A 25755-nucleotide genomic window follows, 5' to 3' on the forward strand; every position below is an offset into this window, starting at 1 on the left:
TTTGTTTGGTTCATTTTGTTTTGTGTTTTGTCTTTAAATTTTCGACAATGCTGTGAACCTAGACTTTGGTTGACCCTTATGATATCGCCTTATTTATTTGCATACCACACAATAGCTATGGCTGCCATGAAAATATACACAGGAAGCAAGATTGAAGACTGTGACCTCATATTTTGCTTTAAACTTAGATGTAACAGCAACTCAATTTTCAATTGCATGTTGAAGATTATTTGTCAAGGACAAAAGCAATATCAGCAATGTAGCAAAACAGTCACAAGTATTGAGACAAATGTCAACAAGAACACATTTTACAAAGTATACTTTATTGGTAACAATTTTGTGAACAAATATGTATGTTCTAACCATAAAACACTGACTTACTTATTCTCTGATAAATATTTATGTTTTAACCCCACTATAACCTTGTAAATGAGAAACTATAATAAACATATTTGTTTTATTAATTGTTTTTTTTAATTTTTAATAAAAAAATTAAAAGCTTAATTTAAAAATATGCACTGATCTTATTTTATAGCATGACCAAAACCAATTTCAGTGTTCATTTCTTATAATAAACTATCAGGTTATATCAACAGATTTGAGCGTTAACATCAGTAGTCCACATATTACCGGGTACACATGTTATTGAAACAAATAAAGAATTTCAGATGGAAAAGCATATATATGGAAAAGCTGCATTCATGTCATTAAAATACAGTTTTAAAATAACCAGATCAGAAACAATTATTACAAAATAATATTACCTTTGTATATTCACTTGGTACTGTATGTGTAATAGATGTTGTGACATTGCAAACATCATATATTTATATTCAAACATTAGTTTCTTAATTTGTATTGAAGTTTAAAACAGTTACAGTAATTATGCTTGTAAATTTTTCAAAATAAAGAATTCTTATACTATAACATCCAGTACTTTCTGTTCATTTATGTTAAAATATTAAAAACACAAAGGGAATAATTGTTTGAAGACAAAGACATTTTTTTTTAATTCTTTGCACAATAAATGTACAGGAAAGCAACAGAGAAAAATTAAATTGTCAAAACAGTAGACATTTAATTGAGGAATAAAATACCACAAAAAGATCTTCGATACAATTTTCGTAATTCAATAAATTATTGACCATACATAATATCACTTTTCAAAACTAATAACATGTCAATCAAACGTCTAGCAAATCAAACAAGTCTTTAAAATACATGTTTATAAAACCATCTTCGTTGATTTGCACTCTGTATATGAAAATTTGTCAAAAGTGCAAATATATTTTCATAGAAATTCACAAATGAAATCACTATTTAATATTTTGATAAAGATAAGTGGTACAGTCTTGAAGATTATATATTTTTTTAAACATTCTTTATTCTTTAAGATTTTTTTTTCTTTTTTAAGGCTTTATGCAATCAAATGATGTGACACACATAAAAATACAAACAGTGACAAATAAATTTCATTCAAAGGACTTAAATCATTTATGTCAGATGAATAAAATTTACATAATTAACATATATCCAGACATATATCAACTTGTTTTCAGCACTGCAAACATGAAAGACTTCATATGACAAGACATACCTCATACACTTTCACATACAACCCCATCCCATACAATGAAAATAAGCATTTATACTCCATTATGCAGATGTACACAAGATATATACAAAATCATTACTTAAATATGATTAAACTGAATGCCTGGTGTAATATGATAACATTTGTCACAAGAATTAACATGTTTTACAGATATAGAACAAAAGTTTAAATTGGATATTTAAAACTGATTAAAAATAATTCAGGCAATAAAAAATAAACATTGGATTCAACTGATTAAAATATTTTCAACAATTTTTTATGAAAATTATAAATTCTATTACTACTATAAAAAACATGGCATTTCTATGATTCTGAGATACATTTTTTTCTATAATTTAATCATTTACTTCCTTGTCAGAAAAAATAATCTAAATGAAATTATCTCCCTTATTTGTGAATTGAGATTTTTTTCTTAATTTCTTGATTTTAAAGGGAGTATCAACTCAAAACATTAAAGTTTACCTATATATTTATTAGGTTTTTTATCACAATTTTCTTCAGTGAAAATATTACTCCCAAGTAATTAAACATAAAAAAGGAATACTTATGAAACATACAGATTACAGCCTTATGACATGTTTACATTTTATGCAAAATTTTGTTAGCAAATAAAAGATGAGATAAGGTCTCGTTACAATAATCATTTCAAATTTATGTAGTCCTATTACAATTATAAAATTTCCCTGAAAATGTTGTTATACACATAATGAATAAATGATCTATAATTATATCTGTGAGCTATCCGTACACTTCAACTACTTCTTCAGGCTTCTTAACAATGATAGCTTCAGCTTTACCTCTCACAAAGTCTTCAGTAATTATCACAGATTTTAAATCTGGAAGGTGGTACATAATATCTAAAAATAGTGACTCCTGAAACATAAGAATTATATGATTAGATATCAGTACATATTTTTCTTGTATGCAAATTTGTCTACCATTACTTTACGCAACACAACAAGATTTCCCAAAACATACTTCACGATTGAAACATTTGACATCATAATTGAAAAGAAATTATTGTGTGATATCAGTAAGTTAGTTGAAAACATATCTCAGGTCATTCAGAGACAATTCAGCTGATCATGATCATGAATTCTCAAATACAACTAATGTTTCAGAGCACACCTACTTCAATCTATGATTTTTAGTGGTGTTGATATTGCTCAGTTCTGGAACTTTTTTAATTTTTTTTTGCTTGTCTTTTTACTAAATTAGCAATAGTCTTTATTAAATTAAAAATTTTTAATCACACTTTCACATACTTTCAAAATGTTTTTAGTGTATTCTGATAAAATTTTGTTTGTTTCTCCTCTATCAAATAAATTAACTCACCATAATAGATCTCAGTCCTCTTGCTCCTACTTTCTTATCGAAAGCTTTCTCTGCTATTGCCTTTAAGCCACCAGGTTCTATTTCAAGATCACACTGAAAAAATTAGTTTAGATTTTTATTAAATGATTATACTTTGACCTATAATGGTTTACTTTGACCTATAATGGTTTACTTTGACCTATAATGGTTTACTTTGACCTATAATGGTTAACTTTTACAAATTGTGTCTAGGATGGAGAGCTGTCTCATTGGCACTCATACCAAGTCTTCTTATATCTATACAATTTTCTAAAACAAATCAAAAAAATTTAGCAAAGTTAGGTTCTAATAAATGGTTGTGTATTAGTTTTGACGAAAAGAAATACCTTAAAGTTTACATTTCCTGATCTATTTCCTTAACATTAAGTTGTTAACTCAGAAGAATTTATCCTATATGCCTTTTTAAACAAAATTTACAATACAAAAATATGTAAAAGTTAATATAACAGACAGACAGCCCAACAATCAACTAAAGATATCTTTACAAAATGTATCTTAAAACAAAAAAAAAGGTACTGTTGCTAGTCATATCCAACTTTGTAAAAATTTTTCCCGATGAATTAACAATGACCAATATTTTATGTGAGAATTTTTATCTACATGCAAGTCGAAATATATTGCAGGGATTAGATTCGAGGTAACTATTTTTTTTTTTTATATGGTTTACTTACATCATCTAATGCAAACATCTGTTTATACTGTGATACGATAGAACTCTTTGGTTCCGTTAATATTCTTATTAAATCGTCTACACTAAGATCTTGGACCGTCGCAATGATTGCTACACGTCCCACAAATTCTGGTAAGAATCCATAGTCTATAATATCTTTTTCCTCAAGTTTTTCACGTAAACTATTTCTCTCCTGAAATTCTACTTCTGCTTTGCTAAGAATTGCTTTATTTTTCTGTGCTTGTAATTCTGTTTCACTTTGAACTTTTGCAGCACCAAGACCAAAGCTAGTCTGAAATGTAAAATAAACTTAAATAAAAATTCCAAAGTTTTACTTCACAGCTGAAAATCTCCATTTTAGTTTAATGTGTGTAAATTTACAATTGATTGCAACCTTCTTGTAACTAACTGCATTTAAGCTTTAAAGTTTTAATAATTCTCAAAATAACCTTTTTACTTAAATGTCTAATTAACCATATGTAAAAAAGTTTGCTGTATTACATTGATCATAATATTATTGAAATTAACTGATGTTTTAATCATAAAGAATGAAGAGTAAAGAAAAGGGAGATAACAAATTAAAGAACAATAATCTGTTCAGACTATATCTCTAATTATCTCATAAGATTTAACCTTTAAGAATCATCATATATTGTTCTGCATTGAGTTAAATTTTCATTTACATTAAGACTAGAATTGACAACAATTAAGAATTGACTATCATGACTTACATCTTTAGTAACTCGTCTGCGAACAATATCTTCTATTCCAGTAAACGCTCCAGATAATATAAACAATATGTTGGTAGTATCTATCTGAACAGTTTCTTTGTCTTTTAACCTTTTATTGGATCCTCTATCTTGTGGAATATTAACAACACTACCCTCTAATATTTTAAGGAGACTCTGTTGTACGCCTTCACCCCCAACGTCTCGTACATTTAAACCTGCTGTCTTCCTCAGCTTATCAACTTCATCCAAATACACAATACCTAAAAGAGAGATTGATCCTTTAGTGTGTATACAGTTCTGATTAGGTTTAGGTCTTCATTATAGAAGTCAGCTAATACAAGTCTTTCTTTAATTTGTGCATCCTGTTTTGTTTGCCATGTCTTATTGATATTTACTGCACATACTTTATCAAAAGAAGCATATAACCTAGTGCAATTCCATTTTCTCACCATCAAGGCATTAACATATCAGTTCGAAAGAATGTGTATGTACTCTAAAGTTCAGACAACAGTTTGATTTGCACTCACTCTCAATTTTGTCACACTGTGTTTTGATATTCCTTCAAATTTTCAAAAGTAACAACCATATTAGAAGAAATTGAACCTAGGACTATACTTTTATCTTTCTTCTAGGTCACAGTTCAATCCCTTGTGGTACACAGTTTACAAGTTCAAAAGGTAAAACACGAAGTACTAGCTCTGATTTAAAGATACTCAGTGTTCTCCCCAGAAATTTTGGATAGCATCACATTTTGCGTAAAAAAAAATAACTCTATTTATTTTAATGTCATTTGTCGCGTCGCGTTAATGCTCTATTTCCTTTATAGATCTTTATATGTTTTAGTTTATATTGTTCAATTCATAACTGAGAATACAATTAAACTATAACCACAAAAACAATTGTTTCAGTTTATGTTTTCTTTATTCATTTATAGTTACAGAATTATTTTTTTCCTTTTGTGCCAAACAAAAATAAATATGTGGTTTCAGTTACCCAACAATAAGTCAAATGAATGAATGGTTCATTATAGTGCAACCTGTATATATACAAAACTCAATATCTAGTACACAAAATTAACTATTTTTTATATTATATTAAGTAAAGATAAAGTAGCAAAAAAAATCAATTTAAAAACTTTTTTATCATGTTTATGAAATTCATTGTTTCATGGCACTCAATGAATTAGTCCCAGTTGTTTCTTATCTTTACATCAAAATGTTATGTATTTTTAACAAAGTTATCTAACAAATAGTCTGTTAATGCGTAGTTTTCTCTCTTGGTACATTTTTTCTGTCTACTGTCCATCTGTTGTCATTATCGTGAAAATGCGGATTTTTGTCATATCTGGTCCGGTTCCTATCCGTAGTTTACACAAAAATGTGCAATGGCGGCCGTAGAAAAATTTACGAAAATGAGTCCGAGAATAAACATTGTTTGACAAGAGATTGTGAATGAATAAGACGCTTTTAATGCATTAAATGGATTAAACATAAACTTAAGCCAATTATGATAACTTTTTAAAGAAGTATTAAACTTATTTTAGCTCTAAACCAAAATTCTCGCTCTCGTATTACCGGAAGAGAAAAAAAGTAATTTTTGGAGAGTTGCACAAATAAACGATCTTTAAAAAAATAAAAAAAATCGTTTCAATCTTTGAAATTTCGTAATACAAAACATAGATTTCGAATTGTTTTGTGATTGCATTTTTCCATGTCGAAATTGGTGATTGCAGACACGTGGTTTAGTCACAAGTGTCAGCTTCGGATATTTTCGCATCCAAACAGTTATCACCCTGAGGGCAATTAACACCTAGCTATTTAATCTCTTAATTGCCTTTAGTGTCCGACTTTAAGGGATTACAATTAAAGGTGATATAATTTTTATGATCATAATCAATAATAGATGAAAGTTCAAAATTGAGGACAAGTAAAATAGCATCTTCAAAATAATTATAGCGTCGCGGGAATAATTATAGCGTCGCGGGAATTATTATAGCATCATCGGTACCGCGACGCTAAAATGGCCTGGGGAGAACACTGATACTTATAAACTATAATTGTTTAAAATCCCACATGTTCCTCGCTATATAAAAGTCTTTGTCACATTTTCCTCCAATATCATTCAATGTCTATTTAACAAAGGGAGACAACACTTACCAGTTTGACATTTTTGTACATCTTGTCCAGCATTATGATACAACAACTCTATCACAGATTCTACATCCTCACCGACATACCCAGCTGATGTCAGATTTGTACAGTCCCATTTAGCAAATGGGAGATTTAGACATTTAGCTAGGGTTTCTACTTGAAGTGTTTTACCTGAAACAACAAAAATGTTACATCAATTTAAAGCTTGCTATTGTAGTATTTAAATACTCATATCTTATCAGTCCTTGACAGCATATTTGTGCCTGTATTATCTCTGTATGGTCGGCCTATCATGCAAATAACACTTAGGATGCAATTGTCAATTAACAATCAACATTTACAAATTTGATTTTGAGTTGAAATGCAGGTACAGCCTTATTTAACTAAAATTTAATACCACCATGGAAATACCCCTATCATAAAGTGGGTGATAGAAATAAAAGACGTCTTGGCTATTTGATAGATGTATTAGAAAAGCCTAGTAACATGTCAAGGTGACATGAGGTTACATAAAGCATGGTACATAGTAAACGTCAAGTGTGCGGTATTTACGATAATCCCATAAAGTAAAAAAATGTTTGCTTTATATGTCTGGCAGAGCTTTCTGCAAATACCAAACATGTTATTAATTTACTGCAGAAATTCTGAGATATGAAAATAAGGCATTTTTTAAAATTTATAATTCCAGCAAGTCCAATATAAAAAGAAACAAAATCTTGATATTAGTAAATGCAACTTAATTTTGATTGTAAATAAATATTTGTATTTAACTAACCTGTTCCTGTTGGACCTATCAGGAACATATTACTCTTTCTGATGAAGGTTTCTACTTCTTTGTTTGTTTCTATGATATCTATCTTAGGGTATGGTTGTTGCTGCTGTGGAGTGGTTCCCAAACCAAGTGGACTTGTCTGAAGAGCTTCTGTATGAAATAAAAATTCTTGTAGGAATTTGAGACTGACATATGATAAAAATAAGCTGTTTGTATACAAAAAAGTAAAGTAACAAAAATACCAAACCCCTAGGAAAATTCAAATCAAAAGCTCAAACACATCAATGAATGGAAAACAACTGTCACTTGCGTGACTTGGTACAGACATTTTCTTATTCACAAAACGGTGGATTAAACCTGGTTTTATAGCTTGCTAAACCTCTCACTTGTATAAGAACATTAATACAATACTGTCCAGCAAGGGACTCATTTCCAGAAAAAATACTTCTTTATGTCAGTGTGTGTCTATGTTAGCTCATTACAAATCAGCCAATCATTTCTTTAGTTTGATTAATTCAAAAGAGCCACTGATAATCTTGTAATTCATCAAGTTTTGGTTACTTGAAATTTCTACATACAAAATTATTAACATAACCTGATTTTTTCCGATGTAGTCGGTATAGTTTCGGTTTGTGCCCTTTCTTTGAACTTAAGGACGCTTAACTATGGCAACAGAATACGCATGCTCAAAAATCCTTTCTGTGATTGGACAAAATGCTGTCATGGTGGGTGATTTGGTTGTGTTTGAAAAAACGTCTCGTTAATTATATCTGGATGGAAAGCAAGTGAAAAACTATAAATATTTGACTAGATCTTACAAAGATTTATATTTTTATTAAAATAGTTGTTTCTCCAATAGCTCCTTGCATCTGTGACAGCTGTTTATTCGGGACAATTATATAATTTTTAATGTAAACTTTGTTGTACGAACGTACATGACTTTTAGAACGCACCTACGCATGTGAGATTTCCGCGTGGTTTTGGTGAATGTAAACAGAAAGACACGAGGACCGAGAATACTGAACACAAACAGAGAAAACATTATCTAAATGGTATCTTTGTGCTTCTGAAGGTTATCGAAATGATAGTTTTAAACATATACTCAAATTTAAATAAGTCAGATATCTTTTTTAAAGATAGTTCTTGTTACATGTCTTAACTACTTCGTGTTAGAAATTGTTAATTTTAAGACATTTTCTGTGACCAAAGCTCCCAGAAATTTGCATAATTACACATAATCACAATTGCAAGGCTCCTCAAAATATGGTGTTGGAATGACATATAAACGTGGCTGCCAGTTTTCCTAACACATCATATACATGTACCCAAACAAGAATGTGTCTATAGTACACAAACGCCCCCTCACAGTATCAATTTCTATATTCAGTGGACCATGAAATTGGGTCAAATTTCTAATTTGGCATTAAATTTAGAATGATCATATCATAGGGAACATTTATACTAAGTTTCGAGTTGTTTGGACGTCAACTTTATCAAAAACTACCTTGAACAAAAACTTTAACCTTCAGCGGGACAGACAAAGGAACGGACAGATGGATAGATGGACAGACAAGCAAACAGACACATAGACCAAAAAACATAATGCCCCTAAGTGGGGAATAAAAATCAGTTGTTCATATATATGTAATTTGTGAATGACAGGTGGATATAATATATCCAATACTTTTGTAGCAATGACAAAAACATTTAATTCATAGCTTAAAATTATGACATGATCAGCGTCAGTGAATGCCCATCTGAAATGTTATTTAAAAGTTCTAATATATAAGAAACATTGTCAACAACTGCAAAGAAGAATACATAGTGTATTGTAGAACAATTTGCATGATGATTGAGAAAGTTATAACAATTTGCATGATGTGAAAGAAGAGAGAAAGATAGAAAAGTGACCAGTAATAAGGAGAAATGTTCATACTTTTACCCTCGTATCTGTTGATGAGCTTAGAGGAAGTGGTTGTTGTCCCTGGTACCAGAATCAAGGAGTCTGTATGAGAAGACATCAGAAAGAAGGTAAAGATGATATCATAATTAGAAAAGACAAAAAGTGTGAAGAAAAATGAAAAAGAAAGAAGAAGAAAAGAGGATGGAACATTTTAAATGGTTTCGAGAAAGTTGAATAATGAGTCATTATTGTAAAGAAATTGTGAAACACTGAAAATGTAAACTATTTCTCTATTACTTTATGGTCCAAATTTGTTACATGATAAAACATAGCATAAATTTTCAGTTGTATGAGGATTATATTTTCAATCAGATATTAAATCAGTCTCAATTGCTTCAATAAAACTAATCTGTCAGGTTTGACTTAATTATAATGACTTCCTCCTCATTCAATAACTTTTCAAGTAGGACTTAATGTATCTTTTTAGGTAATGAATGGTCATGTATATATTTGTCCATTATATTAATGTACATTTTGTTTGCATTTTCTGTAAAATCTGCCATATTTTCACAAATATTTCGATTTTTGTTTTACAGGAGTGAACAAGATATAAATCTAGGCAACACAAATAAGGATTGGTGGACCATCAAAGAAGAAATTTCTGACACAATTCCCTAGAAAAACTAACAATACATTGTAGTAGCATAAGTATCCAGTAGAGAAAGTGGAAAATACATGCATCTTCATAAACACAATAAGACTACTTCATTTTCTTTAAGTAAAATGAAGTTTGTGGTGTGTAAGTGTGACAGATTAGTTTTAAGAATGAAAGTAAATAATAAACCTAGATAATGATAGATAGCCATAACAGAAGTAGAAGTCGTACTCAGTTTTTGTGCAAGTAATTTTTTCTCTCGTTTAGATAACTTTTCAGAATTTCCTCTCCCTAGAAATAGAAGAAATGAGCATGATATAGAAAAAAGACAAATGAAAAGATGATAATAAAAAGGCTGAAAAAGATAAGAAAATATGATGAAAAAGAAAATGATATAATGTATGGTTATGGTAGAAGCCACAGAAGAAAAGACAAAAAAAGATAGAATACATCATTTCAAATTTATTATTACTCAATGACAGAAAGAAAAGAAACCTCTCCAATGAATTGGGGTATTTTTAAATATTTCAGAGCTTATTGCCTAATATTTTACAACATTAGCAGTACAATATGACATGAAGAATGTAGAAAAGACAGACGAAAGAAACCAGAGGGACATTCAAACTCATAGATTGAAAATAAACTGACAATACCATGGCTAAAAAAGAAAATGACAAACAGACAAATAATAGTACACAAGACACAACATAGAAAACCAAAGACTAAGCAACACAAACCCCACAAAAAACTGGGGTTGATCTCAGGTGCCCTGGAAGGGTAAGCAGATCCTGCTCCACATGTGGGACCCGTCATGTTGCTCATGTCATTACAAACCCGGTAATTAGTCTAATTCAGTAGGTCACATTCGAGGTGAAAAGGGAAGTGGATTGTAGTTACGACATAAGGAACATATCACATATCATCCAGCAGGGAGGAGTTTAAATCAAACCCTTGTTACAAATGCAAGGAAGGGTGTCAAATTTAGTTATGACAACATCAATGATATCTAATCTGATTTGCTGCCAATTCTCTTTATGACTTTAGAACATTCAACTTCTTTTTAATACAAATAATAATATTTTGACAAACATTTCCAACACAAAACTGGTAACAATTGATTTCCGCACACAACTTATCTTAAAAGTAAAATTCTACATAGAAAGCTTTGTTGCCACTGATGGAATATACCCCCATGCATTTTTTTAACTAAGGAAAAAAGATGATGATGGGAAGTAATTCATATAAGTATAAATAAGTTATAAAACCTGATAGTTATCTTTTTGTTAATATATACTACAGGTATTTGATCAACAGCCAAACATTAACAACAAATAATTTACCTTGATATTGGGTCTGGAAAGGGACCACCTTTCCTGAATTTCCTAGGAATGCTGAAACAAAAAAATATCAATCATATTATAACCATAATAGTGCAATGTGAAAATGACATTTTATTCCTCATACATGAAAATCAGCATTTATCTTTACTTATCTGCTTCTAAAAGTACATTGTTTTGAATTCCCAATAAATATGTTATGTTAATTTTTTTATTCGCTAAAGCTTATAAATTTTTATTTAAAATTTAATTATGCAAGTCAGTTTCAAAATCCTGTCAAGAAAAATGCATATCAAAATCCTTTAAGTCAAATATTACCTAAAATACAAACAAAAGCTATTTTCTTTTGACACATAAGCAAACTTGTGTACAATACCTCTGAACTGCAATTCAAAATCCTTCATTTTGACATCTGTTTCCACCTGTGCAGTTTTCTGTTGTTGTTCACTCATTATCTTCTGAATCTTTCTGGCATGTTGGTAAACTTGTGTAGCTAGATATTTCTTACATTTCTGTTGTCCTATTACATGCTGGTCCAAAAACTTGTGAATCTGATAAAACAAACATGTTTCAGTCATTGCAACCAATGTTTTACTGAGTACTGTAAATTCAGAAATTATTACAATATTTTTATTATTGCGAAAAATGCGACAGGGTTATAATCACAATAATTTTAACTCACAACTTGACATTTTGTATATGAATTAAACAGAATTTTTTTCACTATCGCATACATTTAAATCGTATTTATGTATAAAATGACAAAATCTCAATAATCATGATAATAAATGTACATGTACACAATAATTTCTGAATTTACAGTATTGTACTATTATTGGCTCTAACAGTACATTTTTAATTGGTTGTCCTTTTTTATATAAGCATGTTTAAATTGGATTTTTATCTATTCTATAAAAATTGGAATAATAAGACAAGATTTTGTCTCACTGTTTGAACACTTTCAGGAAATGCAGTTTTCCTACCTTGGTTAATAGCCATGAGTTCTTACCATACTGATTAGCCATCTATCAATGCACTGTAATATTAATAACAAGAATACAAATTATACCCCAGGCAAACCAATATTTTATCTTTAAGAATGTTGATTTATAAGTATCTTACATCTTCAGGCTTGTAGTTGACAGTGAAATCTGGTTTAGGTGGTTTTGGTGGCTCTGGGGAACTAATTGGTTCTACTATGATGCTGGCTTTACAGTCCTCATTCTGGCAAACCAATACCGAAAATTTCTTTTCTGTAAACAAACAAAAGTTTCCACATTAAATACATTGTTTTCAAAAGCCCATACCACTTGAAACTACAATCCTTTATAAACTACATTCCTGTAATCAACACCAAGAGGAGACCCAATATGTAAATAGTAAGCTATAAAATTCAGACATGACAACATGTAAACCATTAAGTTCCATAAAGGAAATCAAAATTCTCTCACTCATTTAACAGCAGAGTAACTTCAATCTAAAACACTAATAAAATAAAGGCAAAATTCCCAAAACTATAATATGTATCTTGTAATCAAAGATCTCTAAACTGAAAAATTTTAATTCAACTTTGGCTTTCCATTGCTTAAATCAATGGAACTGTATTCACCATGTTCACAATTAAACAAAATATGAAAATACATTTTAAGTATCCTAATTTTTGTACTGATTTTTTTTTTACTATTCAAGACATGTTTGACAACAAAATATTTAAAATAAAATAAACCTCTGCATATAAACATGATACCTTTTTGTGGGTTACTTTCACGGGGTGTAAATTTTTCGCTTATTTTCAATAGAACAAAATCACCAAAATAAATTCCACAAATTCAAAAGTGCAAATGCAAAGATATTGATAAAAGTTTTTAATCCGCCAAAATGATAACCACCAAAATCTTTCGTTTACCTTATTCAATGAAAATTATGAAATTTTACACCCCAAAAATAACCCACTATACAGTAAGCGAAAACTAACCTGGTCATTTGTAATTTTTTAACATTTTGATCTGAATGCAATTTTAACTTATTCAGCCATTGTCAGCCACTTGCATTCAAAATTTGATGAAAACATCATTTAAAGACTTTTGAAATGTCATTCAAAGACAATTTAGTTTGATAAACAATAATAAACTTACCTTTACCAGCTAAATCATATTTATTTTCGTGGCCACATTTATGACACTTAAAAGATTTTATGTCACCAGGTGGTTTGAAGTTTTTTCCTCCTCCACCTCCTTCTTCTCTGCCTCCGCCATCTTTCCCAGTACACATAAATCGGTAACTGCCTGGTGCAGCACTTATTTGTTGCCATACTTTGAAAATTCTTACATCAGAAACCCTCTGCACACAAACTGTAAATAAAAACATAACATTACTGGTTTGCAACATATGTCTCTTTAATAGCTATATACATTTGAAATATTGCAATATTTTACAGTTAAAACTATGTACATTTTGGAGTCATGCCTTCAAGACAGCTCTGAATACCTCAACTGTGTTGCCAACATTAGCCAAACAATACTGATGTAAGTATGGAAAGAAAGATTGGTCATAGGAATCTGTTTTGGTTTTCTTGGTAGAAGCAGTCTGTGACCTTTTATAGTATTTTACTCTAATAATCTTCTGTTGTTTATTCAAATCATATTTACCAGAAAGTTTATATTTTTAATTAATCTGTTGTTAAATTGCTGTTCTTATTGACTCTTATAAATGTGACACCTTAATTTTGCCAATTTCATATACCAATGATTCACACCATTTCCATTAGCAAAACAATTCTTTGACTATACAGTCATTGACAGTATATGCTGATTTTGAGGTCACCAAGATGTTAATTTTTCAAACTGAATCAGTGTATGCTGAAATTAGAAGGTTGCTGTGCAGCTCTCACTTGCTGTTTTTTTTTTTTGGCTATATACAGATATCTTACGTACAATATTGAATTCTAATTGTATAACTATTTCAGTTTAATCATTCATCATATTTATCTTAGCTGCTGCAATTGTATATGAAGGAAAATCATCTAAATCAAGACAATTCCTCCCTTTACTCAATTTGTTTTTCTGACATAGATTCTTAAGCCATTTAAAGCCACAAATGACATCCGAAATTTCAGGAAAAATAAAATGCTTAATCCAGAATTCCAAAAAAGCATTCTATCCTAGCCAACCTGATTTCCCCAAAAACAATCTCCACAATTATCATGATTATGACCATAGTCCTGATACATGTCTAACAATGTCCAACTCCTGAATTCCAGCAAAAATAAAGACCCATTAATGAGAAAAGTCTATGAGTATGATGCATGATTTTTTATATTAGTTGTTATCACATGTATCATGGTTATTGGATTTGAACTAGATGTCAGTAACAAGTACTCTCAGATCTGTACTTAGTGTCTTTTTGTTGTTGGGATGTACTTATACCCGTTCTCTTCCACAAGTTTTTGTTATATCATATATATCATATCTCGTACATTGTATTTCACCCAATTCCTATAGTTCATTCTTATGTGGCACTGTTACACCACTGTCCTATATTTGAGAACTGTTAGGATCCTGCTAACATGTTAAACCTGCCACATTCTGAATGTATTGAGAATTTGTATGTGCCTGTCCAAAAGTCAGCAGCCTGTAATTCAATGCTTGTCCTTTTGCTGCTGTGTTACATATTTGTTTTTCGTTCATTTTTTGAACACATAACTAAAACTTATGGAAGAGACCTGGTATAAGTACATCCCAACAACAAATGTCATTTTTGTACAACAATTAGGCCATTAGTTTTTTTCGTTTGAATTGTTTTACATTTGTGATTTCCTGACCTTTTATAGCTACATGTAACTATGCGGTATGGGCTTTGCTCATTAATTGTTGAAGGCCATATGGTGACCTATAGCTGTTAATTATTTCTGTGTCATTAGGTCTCTTGTGGAGAGTTGTCTCAATGGCAATCATACCACATCTTTTTCATATCTGTACCCCTCACCAAAGTCAGTTTGCCAGTGCTAGTCATTGGTTAAGAAACCATTTTCAAACTGACATGACTGAAGAAAGTTTTTCTGATCAATTTCATCACTATTTTTTTTTTAAATAAAATAAAATATTCATGACCCCACACCTAGAATAATGTCATCTATATCCAAATTCTTGAATGGAAAGATTATAGTAGGATTCAAGCATATTTGTGTGACTGTCTCAAGAATGTCCAGACTGATTACATATGGATTATGTTACATGTACATGTAGTAAAATTAAAAATGATGGTTTAGTTAAGGTGCTGCCATAATTGACCTTTACTAGATATCTACACTTCCGTCAAAAACATTTCTGTTGTGTATATTTGTGTGCTTTAAATAGAATATTTTCTAGAAATGCTGAAATTATAGTTGAAAAATTGCATTTTTTTTTTCATCATCTTAAGCATGTTGTCAAATTTATACATTACATTCACTTTTCATCATTGACATCTGCCTCACAGTTTAGAAAATACTTACCAATGTTTCTTCTGAAGGTAGAAGCAACCATATGACGAACAGGGCTACTGCAAAGTCTTATTGATGCAGACATATTTGTTGATAAAAATTTCAATCTAAAAATTTTACTTTTCCTAAACTTGATCGACAACAGGTTAGTTTTCAAACAGTAGTGTTTAAAAAAAAGTCGAAGTACTTAAGCGCTATCGCATATCACGAAATGTGTGATTTGCAGAGAGGATATTCAACATTAAACAGTTTTATATAAGAATTCTACTAGTCTTCCATCTCAACGATTGTTGACATTTTAAGGTCAAGGTTACGGGGAGAAATCGTTGTTCACAGAAAAATATATATAAAATAACTTTGACAGTAAATGTTTTAATCATGAAAATTAAAGAAATAACACTTTTATCATTTTGATATACCTCAGTTGTTTAATTGAAATTCAATCTCGTAGTTTTTTTATCCAAAATATTAATTTCGATATTGCGTGTTTGGAAATCTCCCAAAAGATGGCCGCTTCCACCAGTCAACAATTTTATTCTTGACCAGGCCAATGGCAGGCCGAGGCAGAGGTAGAGGAAGAACTGTATCCTTCAATGTAGAAGCTCTGGGAATCAACAAGGGAGAAGTACCCATAGGGCCTGTTCTTCAACCGCCACCGCTCTTCCCGGTAAATAGAATAAGAAGCAGAGATGTCATATTGAAAAACCAAGTGATGATGAAATAGATAAATAATTTGATTGATTGAGTCCAGTAACAAATATTTCATTCTCATTCAGAATAATATATGAGGGTAGAAACACAGGCACTCGTCTCAGAAAAAAAGTGTTATATAAAGGTATACAAAGGGGGGGTGGGTGAATCTGAGACGAGTGCATGTGGGGTAGAAATGCTGCATTTTAACGTCAGTTGTTAAACTGTCATTTTTGGGATATGATTGCTTTCAAGCAATCTGTAGACTTATACCGGTGGCTCAGAGCATTGCCCTCACATCAATCGTTTTATTCTAAACATTAAGGAACATCTCAGCTAGATTCCTATGATTGTCTTGCTTTAAAAGGTAAAAACAAACAAAGGGTTTGAACTTAAACAACTTTCCTATAATTTTCTTTTCATAATCTTCATGTTTGATAATTCCCTTGACTTATATGCGTGTTTTAAACAACACGGAAAATCAGAATTAAGCAGTATTTATATTTAGTATTTTTATAAATTAAGAAACACGTCAGAGGGAATTCCCAGTTTTGATCAAATGCTAGAGTTCTCTGAATTCCGATAAATCTATTTCTGTCATTTAAGAACTGAAGTGGAGTTTTTCTTATATGTCACCGTTATGAAACTGATATTTGAGAAATTTACTTCCATAAAGAAATAGAGAACCATCTAGGTCTTTTAATAAACATTTAATAGGTGTGAGACCACCAATTAAAAATCCCTATCTGTTCAACCAAATTTTGCAATTTTCACAGCTTTCTAAATATTTTACCTTAAGTTTAACTTCAAGGAAACCAGGTATATCCTGAATTGTACATGTATCACCTTCCTACATGCCAATTTTCAACCAATGTTTAAAGTCTTGTAACAAATTTCTGATTTTGAAAAGACAGGTACTACCAAAATAACTCCCGGTTTTCTGGAAATCTTAAATTAGTTTACTATGTAGCGCATTAATCCTGAATTTTTAATGCAAACTCATAGACAAGTGAATTTTGGCTCAAAATGGTCTAAATATATTTCCCTTTCACCAAAAGTTTCATTTCTGCAAATTTGTTGATTAGTTTAAGTAAACAATGACATCAAAAGCACTATTTTGTGTCAAAGTAGGACTACTTTTACATACGTTCTAAATTGGAGGGAGTAATTGGTGGTCTGACACCTAAAGAGCCAAAAAAGTTGCTCAGAAATCTTTGCTTTGCTTTATTCTTAATCCTTAGTCAATTTGAAGTCAGAAACATCCTATCTGAGCATAATGTGACTTATATTACAAATTTCACAGCTCAATTTAAACTGACTGTAATGTATGACTTTGATAGAAAATACTTGAAAATTTCATTTTGGACTACAAGAACATAAACTTTCAATATCAAGATCAGTTTTGTTGATTTTTTTCTTGTTTGTTCTACTTCTTAAAAGACTTTTCATAATTTTTACAATAGGTTAAGTAAAAAAATCAAGGTATTGAAGAGTCAAGGAATATTGACCCCCCTTTTTTACACCTGGTGTAAGTAATGGGACTATTAAATGATCAAAAGTGCAGTCATGGTCATTTAACTGTTTTTATTTTCTATCAGTTGATACAACTTAAGGCATAAAACTTTCATTTGAGATAATAAATGGGATTTTTGTGAGTTTTTGCAATGTTTACATCAGGCTATGTTATCTGCCAAATACATGCTATGACGCAATGATATAAGGGATAAAAATCAAATAATTTCATTAAATCTTGATGACAAGAACTTTTTTTGGTGGTAAAATAAACATGTTTTAATGTTAATACCACAGAAACATCTTGCTGTGCATTTATAACAATTTGGGACATTTTTTTATGTGAAAGCATATTGTCAGGGTGGGAAAAGCTAAAAATAGCACAAATTCAGGTCTAAGGCTCTAAATTTGCAATATGTGACTTTTTGCCCCAAAAAGATTGAAATGTGACTACAAATGTGACTACTATCACTTCATATGAGCAGTTAAGTACAAAAAATCAATTGTTTTCTGAATTTGGGGTTTCACCGCATTTCCCTTAAAGGTGTCAGACCACCAATTAAAAATCCCTATCTGTTCAACCAAATTTTGCAATTTTCACAGCTTTCTAAATATTTTACCTTAAGTTTAACTTCAAGGAAACCAGGTATATCCTGAATTGTACATGTATCACCTTCCTACATGCCAATTTTCAACCAATGTTTAAAGTCTTGTAACAAATTTCTGATTTTGAAAAGACAGGTACTACCAAAATAACTCCCGGTTTTCTGGAAATCTTAAATTAGTTTACTATGTAGCGCATTAATCCTGAATTTTTAATGCAAACTCATAGACAAGTGAATTTTGGCTCAAAATGGTCTAAATATATTTCCCTTTCACCAAAAGTTTCATTTCTGCAAATTTGTTGGTTAGTTTAAGTAAACAATGACATCAAAAGCACTATTTTGTGTCAAAGTAGGACTACTTTTACATACGTTCTAAATTGGAGGGAGTAATTGGTGGTCTGACACCTTAATGTACGTTCTTGCTCCAGGGTTTGTTTTGGAAATTATGAACATGCGTATAGTTTTCTTGACTTCAAGGGGTTTAAGATTGAATGGTTACTTTGGATTCTCCACTCAATTAATTAATTTATAACTCATGGCATCTTTTCTATGTATGTCTGCTATTGAAGGTTATTGTTGTTGCATAATTTTAAATCATATGCATCATTTAAATTAAAATAAATGTAGTCCTCATCGTAGAACACCCCTTCAGGCGAAATGGAGTCTTCCATATTATCGTTTCGAGTTGTCTCCCTTCCGGAAGTAACTTCCGTGAATTCTGAAACAAAACAACACGTCGAGTATTAGCTCGTTCTGTCAATAAACGTCATATTATATTAAAAACAATCGCATTTTAAACCGATAAATGTGTACGGAAAGGATTCATGATCACTGACCCAAAGGAAATTAAATATTTAAAGAGTTAGGAATGGGGTTCCTCCTAGAATTAACGTAGGAAAATAGGTGATAAGATACAAGGTGAAATACCTTCTCTCAGTCTGAGTCTCAGTGACTGCTGTGGAAAGTAAACTTGGAATTGATAGTACAAAAATAAAACATAGGCCTGATTACATTGTTCATACACTTTTATCCGTGATTGGCTATTTTGAACTATTTTAAATGTGCAGTTGAATTAGTTTTGAAAATAATATTATCCAGCTACATGTATACATGTGTCAATGACACAACGGCAATCGTATCCCTCAGAGCAATGTGCTCTTTGATTTTGGCTACCATTACTGTTTAGCGCCATGAGGTTAGTAATTTAGTTTAGGGAAAAGAAATAACGTAATTTGTCAAAATCTGTCTATTTAATCGTGTTTAAGAAAGTGAAAATTTTATCGTCATGCACCAGTTTTTCTTCCAGCTACCCAAATAGAATACCTTTGCTTTAGCCGACAAAGCACCAGAGGCGGATTTAGGGGGGGGGGGGGGGCCGGGCCAGTTAGAGCTCAGACATAAACAAGTCAATTTTTGTTTTTTACTTTAAGAAGTCAAAACATGTATTTATTATAAAAATGTGTTTTCAATTTTAGACTTATTGGCGTCAGAAAATGACAGACTTATTTAGGTCTATTTATGTTGATGAAAAAAACTAATTTTACTTGGTGGCTAAAGTACACCACCTATGACAGCAAATACCAGTCTGAGAGTTCACAAGGACTTGAGCTATCTATATTTAATTATCTAATTGAACATCATTACTAAACACAGATGGTTGCATTGATACGTTGATTAACATTATCTCCTATTTTTTAGACTCTCATTCATATTTTCTTTAAAAGGCAAAGCATTGTCTTTCAATGTTGTCATTATTTGACGCCATGAAATATAGTATATGCAGGAGTTGATTTTTTTCTCTGTATTTTAGCCACAAGAATTCAAACCAGTACCACTGAAACAAAGTGAAGACTATGAATATATTTGTGCCTTGAAGAAAGAGTTCATAGGTTTTATGAAAAAGTCCCCATACTACATACAATCCAAAGAGAAAAGGAAAGATATTGATAGATATTCAGATAAATATCAATCAGGACAAGACACATTGGGACAATGGAATCCAGGTAAAGATTTTGATGAATGATATACATGAACATGATATAGCATATATTATACAGAATAAGAAACATAAGAGCAACAAAATCTAGAATGATAGAATCCAGTTAAAATTTGCATTATCATTACATTAAACTTTAATTTCTCTAGTGCTCTGCAATCTTTAAAATAATCACTTTCAAACAAATGAACCCAACAGAACTGATGAACCCATATACATATATGCTCTATGTATAAAATGGATATGTATTACTGTGATCTCAGTTTCAAACCTTTAGAAATATCCTTTGAATGTATATATTTTTATTTGAATTTGCAGATTGGAGAATGTTTCCAGATGAATTGAAGCCTGCAGAGAAGAAAGTTCGTAAATTTGGTGGCAGTAAACCTATAAAACCAAATATTCCAGCCTCTAAAAAGTCAAAGACATCAGAAAAAGAAATATCAAAAACTTTGGAGGTATGAACATCAGAATCATACTGAGTTGATGTAAAAACTTATTACATTTCCTTTTCCTAAATCAAGTTCAGCACAAGTTATTTTCTCGCTGTGGGCTGTTTGGTTTAACCCTGTTTCGTTGTGTTGTTGGGTTGGTGTCTTAATGAAGTATTACCAACATTTCCTTTTGTTATACATACTTACATGTAGATATGTATTAGAATATTTCCATGGCAGACAAGACACAGTTAAATACAATTCTCATTGAATGAATGGAAATACCTACCGTAACCAGTTGTGATGAAATCATGACGGAGCCACAGGCTACATTACTAGAAGACGTATAACTCTTACAATCTTGTTTGAGGTTCAGTTTCTTGAGATAAAAAGTCCAGTTTCATCTTTGTATTATTTTTTTCTTGTATTTTACTTAGCAAAGGACATTCTGCATGAGAATTGGAAGGTAATTAGGTTACCGTAGCTTTGTGCAAAAACTTCTATTGTTTAATGTTCTTCAAGTATTTACAATGTTGAAGCTTCAAACTCAAAACAAATGATAAGGCTGATCTTTTAGTATCCACTGTCCATACTGAATGACAATGTCTGCTAAAAATATCAATATGACAATTTGATGGTAATAGTAAATGCTGAGTGAATATACTATTTCATATGGGTATGGTTGATAAATTATTAATCCAAACATTTTAAAGCCATGGATGTATAAATATGTAGAAACATTAGGAGCTCTATGACCAAAAGGGACCTTAAAAGCTTTACCACATTTTGTATTAAGTCTGCATGAAGGAGTCAGAACCTTATTTTCTTAATAATATCCTAACTACACCACAGGGCTGAATAATAGGATTCCTTGCGACATGATTTATAAAATATTATTGTAAAATTCCCAGTTGATTAAATGGCAAATATATTATGTTGACAGAAACTGGAGAAAAAAGAAGCTGCCATGACAGATAAAGAAGGAGAGGAAGAAGAGGAAGAGGAAGGAGCAAACCCAGAAAAGAAAACAGAGGAGGATCTAGACCTTGATATTGATGAGGAAATAGATGAAGAAGAGGTATTGACAGCTTATAAGAGGGGAAGAAATTTGTCATAGTAATATACATGCATATTGGAGGGGCATTTTCACAGCTCTATCCTATTTTAACATCATGGGGACCAATAATGATTTTATCATGAAATTTCAGAAGTGGTGATAATGATATCATATGATGTGATGGTGGATGCAGTGTCAACGACCTCAATTCTTTAAGTTTGTGATAAGTTACTCAGGCAAGACATATCGGGGAGTCCTTGAGGGTACCTTAGGCCTCCAGGTCACTTTTAAACAAACCAAAGATGTAAAACTATTCTCATCATTCAGTTTTTGAATAATTTCAAATGTCACAGATGCTAATACATTTTTAAATGCAACATCAGGTCACTAGCCAAACCCATTAAGGTTGCAGGTATATGATTTGACCATAATGGAGCTACATATCTCTGTGTTAATGCACTGCAGTGATCTGGAAGGTTTTTTTCCCTATGGGCCCAGGGCCCCTAAAAAATAAATTCAATGGGCCATTTTAAAAAATAATGGGCCATGTTGTCAAATGAGTGGGCCATTTGAATTGACTTCTGTGAAAAAAAAAATTCAGTATATTTTGGCAAAGAGGTGTTGGTACTTACCTTTATGATTTTAAATAAAATCATGGATATTGTTCCTGTGATTTTGTAATTTCAATTTCAATGAATATACAATAACTTCTTTTTGTACATTAAATTTGGGTTTTCGTCGATACCATACTTATTCCAGACGTTCCGTATCAGAGGACATTTCAGGCATTTCCTCTGCACTTCTTGTATTATTATAACTTCACGACGGTGAGAAGAATAACAGTATAGAGTACCATTAATTCATAGAACAAAACAACAAATCGCTGGTCATGTTTACAAAATGTCAAAACGAGCCAAAGACTAAAAAATTACAAGGACAGTTAAACGTCTTTTATGGAGACAAGAACTATATTCCTAAAAAGTCGTTGGGGTTCTTCAATCGAAATAATAGCAAGCTAAACTAAATGAAATTATTATTAGAGTCAAATCTCGTCTGTACTAGCCAAATTTCACAAATTTAAAGTTGTTTATAAAAAAAATATATCATGAATGATGGTTAATTATGTTTTTCGGGTTATCAGTTAGATCGCATGGTTCTATTATTACAATAGGAAAACACCTGAGACGTTAAACCGCATGGTTCTATTATCATAGGGAAACACCCGAGACGTCCCAAAAATATATAGGTGCTCCTATTAATGGAGGAACATTACACAGTTTTGTACACACACATGGCGTCACGTAACACGATCGGAAATCCATTTGACGATATCTAAGCGTTTCCAAACGAAGTAAAAAATATTGTGCGCCACGTGGGCGCTTACATTTGTCACTGTTTGCGCCATTTCTTGTCAATATGCGCTATAGGCGCAGAACGCACGTCCTTCCCAATCACTGGCGCTGTTACAATGTTTGTTTTTTTAAATTTGAACTCAGAAGAAATACACTAGAAATTTCTCTATTTTTCATGCTTCTTTATATAGATATAAGAACATGTGGTATGAGTGCCAACGAGACAACTCGCCATCCAAGTCACAATTTATAAAAGAAAACCATTATACCAGGTCAAAGTCAGTCTTCAACATACACATGTAGTGCCTTGGCTCACACCGGACAGCAATCTATAAAGGGCCCTAAAAATGACTAGTGTAAAACCATTCAAAAGGGAAATACAAGGGTCTAATCTATATAAAAAATATATATGTATGTTTGACTTACGACTTGAAATTCATACATTAAATTTTTTCATACATCAACACATTAACGTTTTCATGCTAACTTATTTTATAGGAAACTGATTATATATTGACGTACTTCGACAATGGAGAAACATATGGTGATGATGATGACGATGATGATGGTGATGGCCCAATATATTGAATCAACACTCCCTTCCAAGGAAGATTCAAAGAAAAACAGTGATAAAGATGTGTAAAAAGACAAGGAAACTTCAGAAAGTTGTCAACACCTCTTTGACTGTATACAGGTCAATTTAAGCTGGAACACATTTTTGTAAAGCAACAAAATGATGGAATCTGTAGAGTTCAATGAAAAGCTCATATGTTACAATGGATACGTTCAGATATAAATTAAAACTTTAATTGGCATAAAGACTGTTTGTGCTTTTTATTTATTTAAAAACAAGAGTGCACATGCTGAAATGTCTTGCCTTCTTTACTGACACTTGATTTTATGTTGATAGATCAAATATAAAGCTCTACTAAAAATATCACACAAAACTTATCATTATCTTCACTCAACAAGAAAAAGTGGTCAAAATCAGATAAGCCAAACAAGAAATACATGTACACCTTACAATTATTCAATACACCAATTATAGTTGACCTATTGCTTATAGTTTGTAAAAGACAGACTTAACCAATTAAACTAATCATTGACCATTGAACCATGAAAATGAAGTCAAGGTCAGATGAACCATGCCAGACAGACATGTAAACCTTACAATCAATTTATGCATTAAATATAGTTAACCTATTGCTTATAGTATCTAAGAAACAAACTTAACCATAAAAACTAAACATTGACCAATGAACCATGAAAGTGAGGGCAAGGTCAGATGAATCCTGCCAGACAGACATATACACCTTATAATCCTTAAACTTACTAGTAATCACTAAACCATGAAAATGAGTTCAAGGACAATGCACATATGACAGATAGAAACTTCATAACATAAGGCATATGCATACAAAGTATGAAGCATCCAGGTGTTCCACCTTCTAAAATATATGTATTTTGAGAAGTTAGTAAACACCACTGCTGGATCACTATCCCTATGTCCAGTTTTCTGTGTCAGTCTTTATTTAATGCACTTTACAAGTTTGAAGAGAGAACTCCCATTTCACATGTTCACAAAAAAAATGTCAATTATAATATTTTTTATATTTCTTATCCTCCCTCCAAAGGATGTTTGAGAAGGTATACTGGTTAACCTATTTCTGTTGTCCTTCCATCTGTAACACATTTGTGGAAATTGTGGCACACTTTTCTCAGCTACTACAAACAGACACTTACTTTATACTAATATCTACTGCCTGATTGTTTCATATATATAACTGTTTTATTCACATTAATTTACAAGTAAGAAAATGTTTCATATATATATTTTTTTCACATTGGTGCAATAATAAGAAAATTGTCAACCCTTTTTAATCTGCAACTAGTAAAAAGAGTGTCTATTTATTACTAAGTTTCATATTGCTGAGCTTTGTTTGTATGGCACATTTTCAGATCCATAATTTTCTACCATCTCAATGCCACATACATGGCTTCAGGTTGAACCATATAAATGCTGGTTACATATTTTCATCTATAACTATAAATCAGGGCATCTAGATATTTGATACAAAGCTTTAAGTTATACCATATGACACATTTTCAAATCCTCACTTATCTACCTAATGTTTGCCTCTTACCAGTATATATGAAAATATGTAGATGTGATGTGATTTCTTAAAGACACAATCTACTGTAGAAACAAAGAACAAGGAGGTAAAGATTAAAGATTGAATGTCTGTACCGGGTAATATGAAGGGATTACATTAACTTAAGATAAATGATTCATGATATTAGGTAAGATGAACCATACCAGACAGACAATTACACCTTACAATTTTAATATACCAAATATAATGGTCCTATATATATTGGTTAGTATCTGAAAACAGACAAAACCATAAAGCCTCAACAATGA

At 31.2% G+C, this 25755-nt stretch overlaps 2 protein-coding genes across 4 annotated transcripts; one reads left to right on the forward strand and one right to left on the reverse strand.

The window, feature by feature from the left end:
* Positions 1-306: 306 nt before the first annotated feature.
* On the reverse strand, positions 307-16000 carry LOC143071602 (ATP-dependent Clp protease ATP-binding subunit ClpX-like). Of its 3 annotated transcripts, none has more exons than XM_076246021.1 (13): positions 15700-16000; positions 13343-13558; positions 12330-12460; positions 11584-11758; positions 11211-11261; positions 10060-10161; positions 9249-9317; positions 7316-7462; positions 6547-6711; positions 4391-4650; positions 3661-3951; positions 2951-3043; positions 307-2488 (listed from the first exon to the last, which is right to left on the reverse strand). In XM_076246021.1, exons 1-13 carry the CDS (start codon positions 15770-15772, stop codon positions 2354-2356), a joined length of 1908 nt encoding a protein of 635 aa, XP_076102136.1. In that variant the 5' UTR covers positions 15773-16000; the 3' UTR covers positions 307-2353. The 3 variants fall into 3 exon arrangements, with proteins under 3 accessions (XP_076102136.1, XP_076102137.1, XP_076102138.1); XM_076246022.1 differs by having other exon boundaries at positions 10102-10161; positions 15700-15999; XM_076246023.1 differs by lacking the exons at positions 9249-9317; positions 10060-10161 and having other exon boundaries at positions 15700-15997.
* Positions 16001-16167: 167 nt separating this feature from the next.
* LOC143071604 (DNA-directed RNA polymerase III subunit RPC7-like) lies at positions 16168-24157 on the forward strand. The gene is made up of 5 exons (XM_076246024.1): positions 16168-16354; positions 20305-20497; positions 20809-20948; positions 21868-22002; positions 23832-24157. Exons 1-5 carry the CDS (start codon positions 16238-16240, stop codon positions 23919-23921), a joined length of 675 nt encoding a protein of 224 aa, XP_076102139.1. The 5' UTR covers positions 16168-16237; the 3' UTR covers positions 23922-24157.
* Positions 24158-25755: the final 1598 nt, after the last annotated feature.

This window comes from Mytilus galloprovincialis, chromosome 4 (assembly GCF_965363235.1).
Source record: "Mytilus galloprovincialis chromosome 4, xbMytGall1.hap1.1, whole genome shotgun sequence".
Classification (NCBI taxonomy): domain Eukaryota; kingdom Metazoa; phylum Mollusca; class Bivalvia; order Mytilida; family Mytilidae; genus Mytilus; species Mytilus galloprovincialis.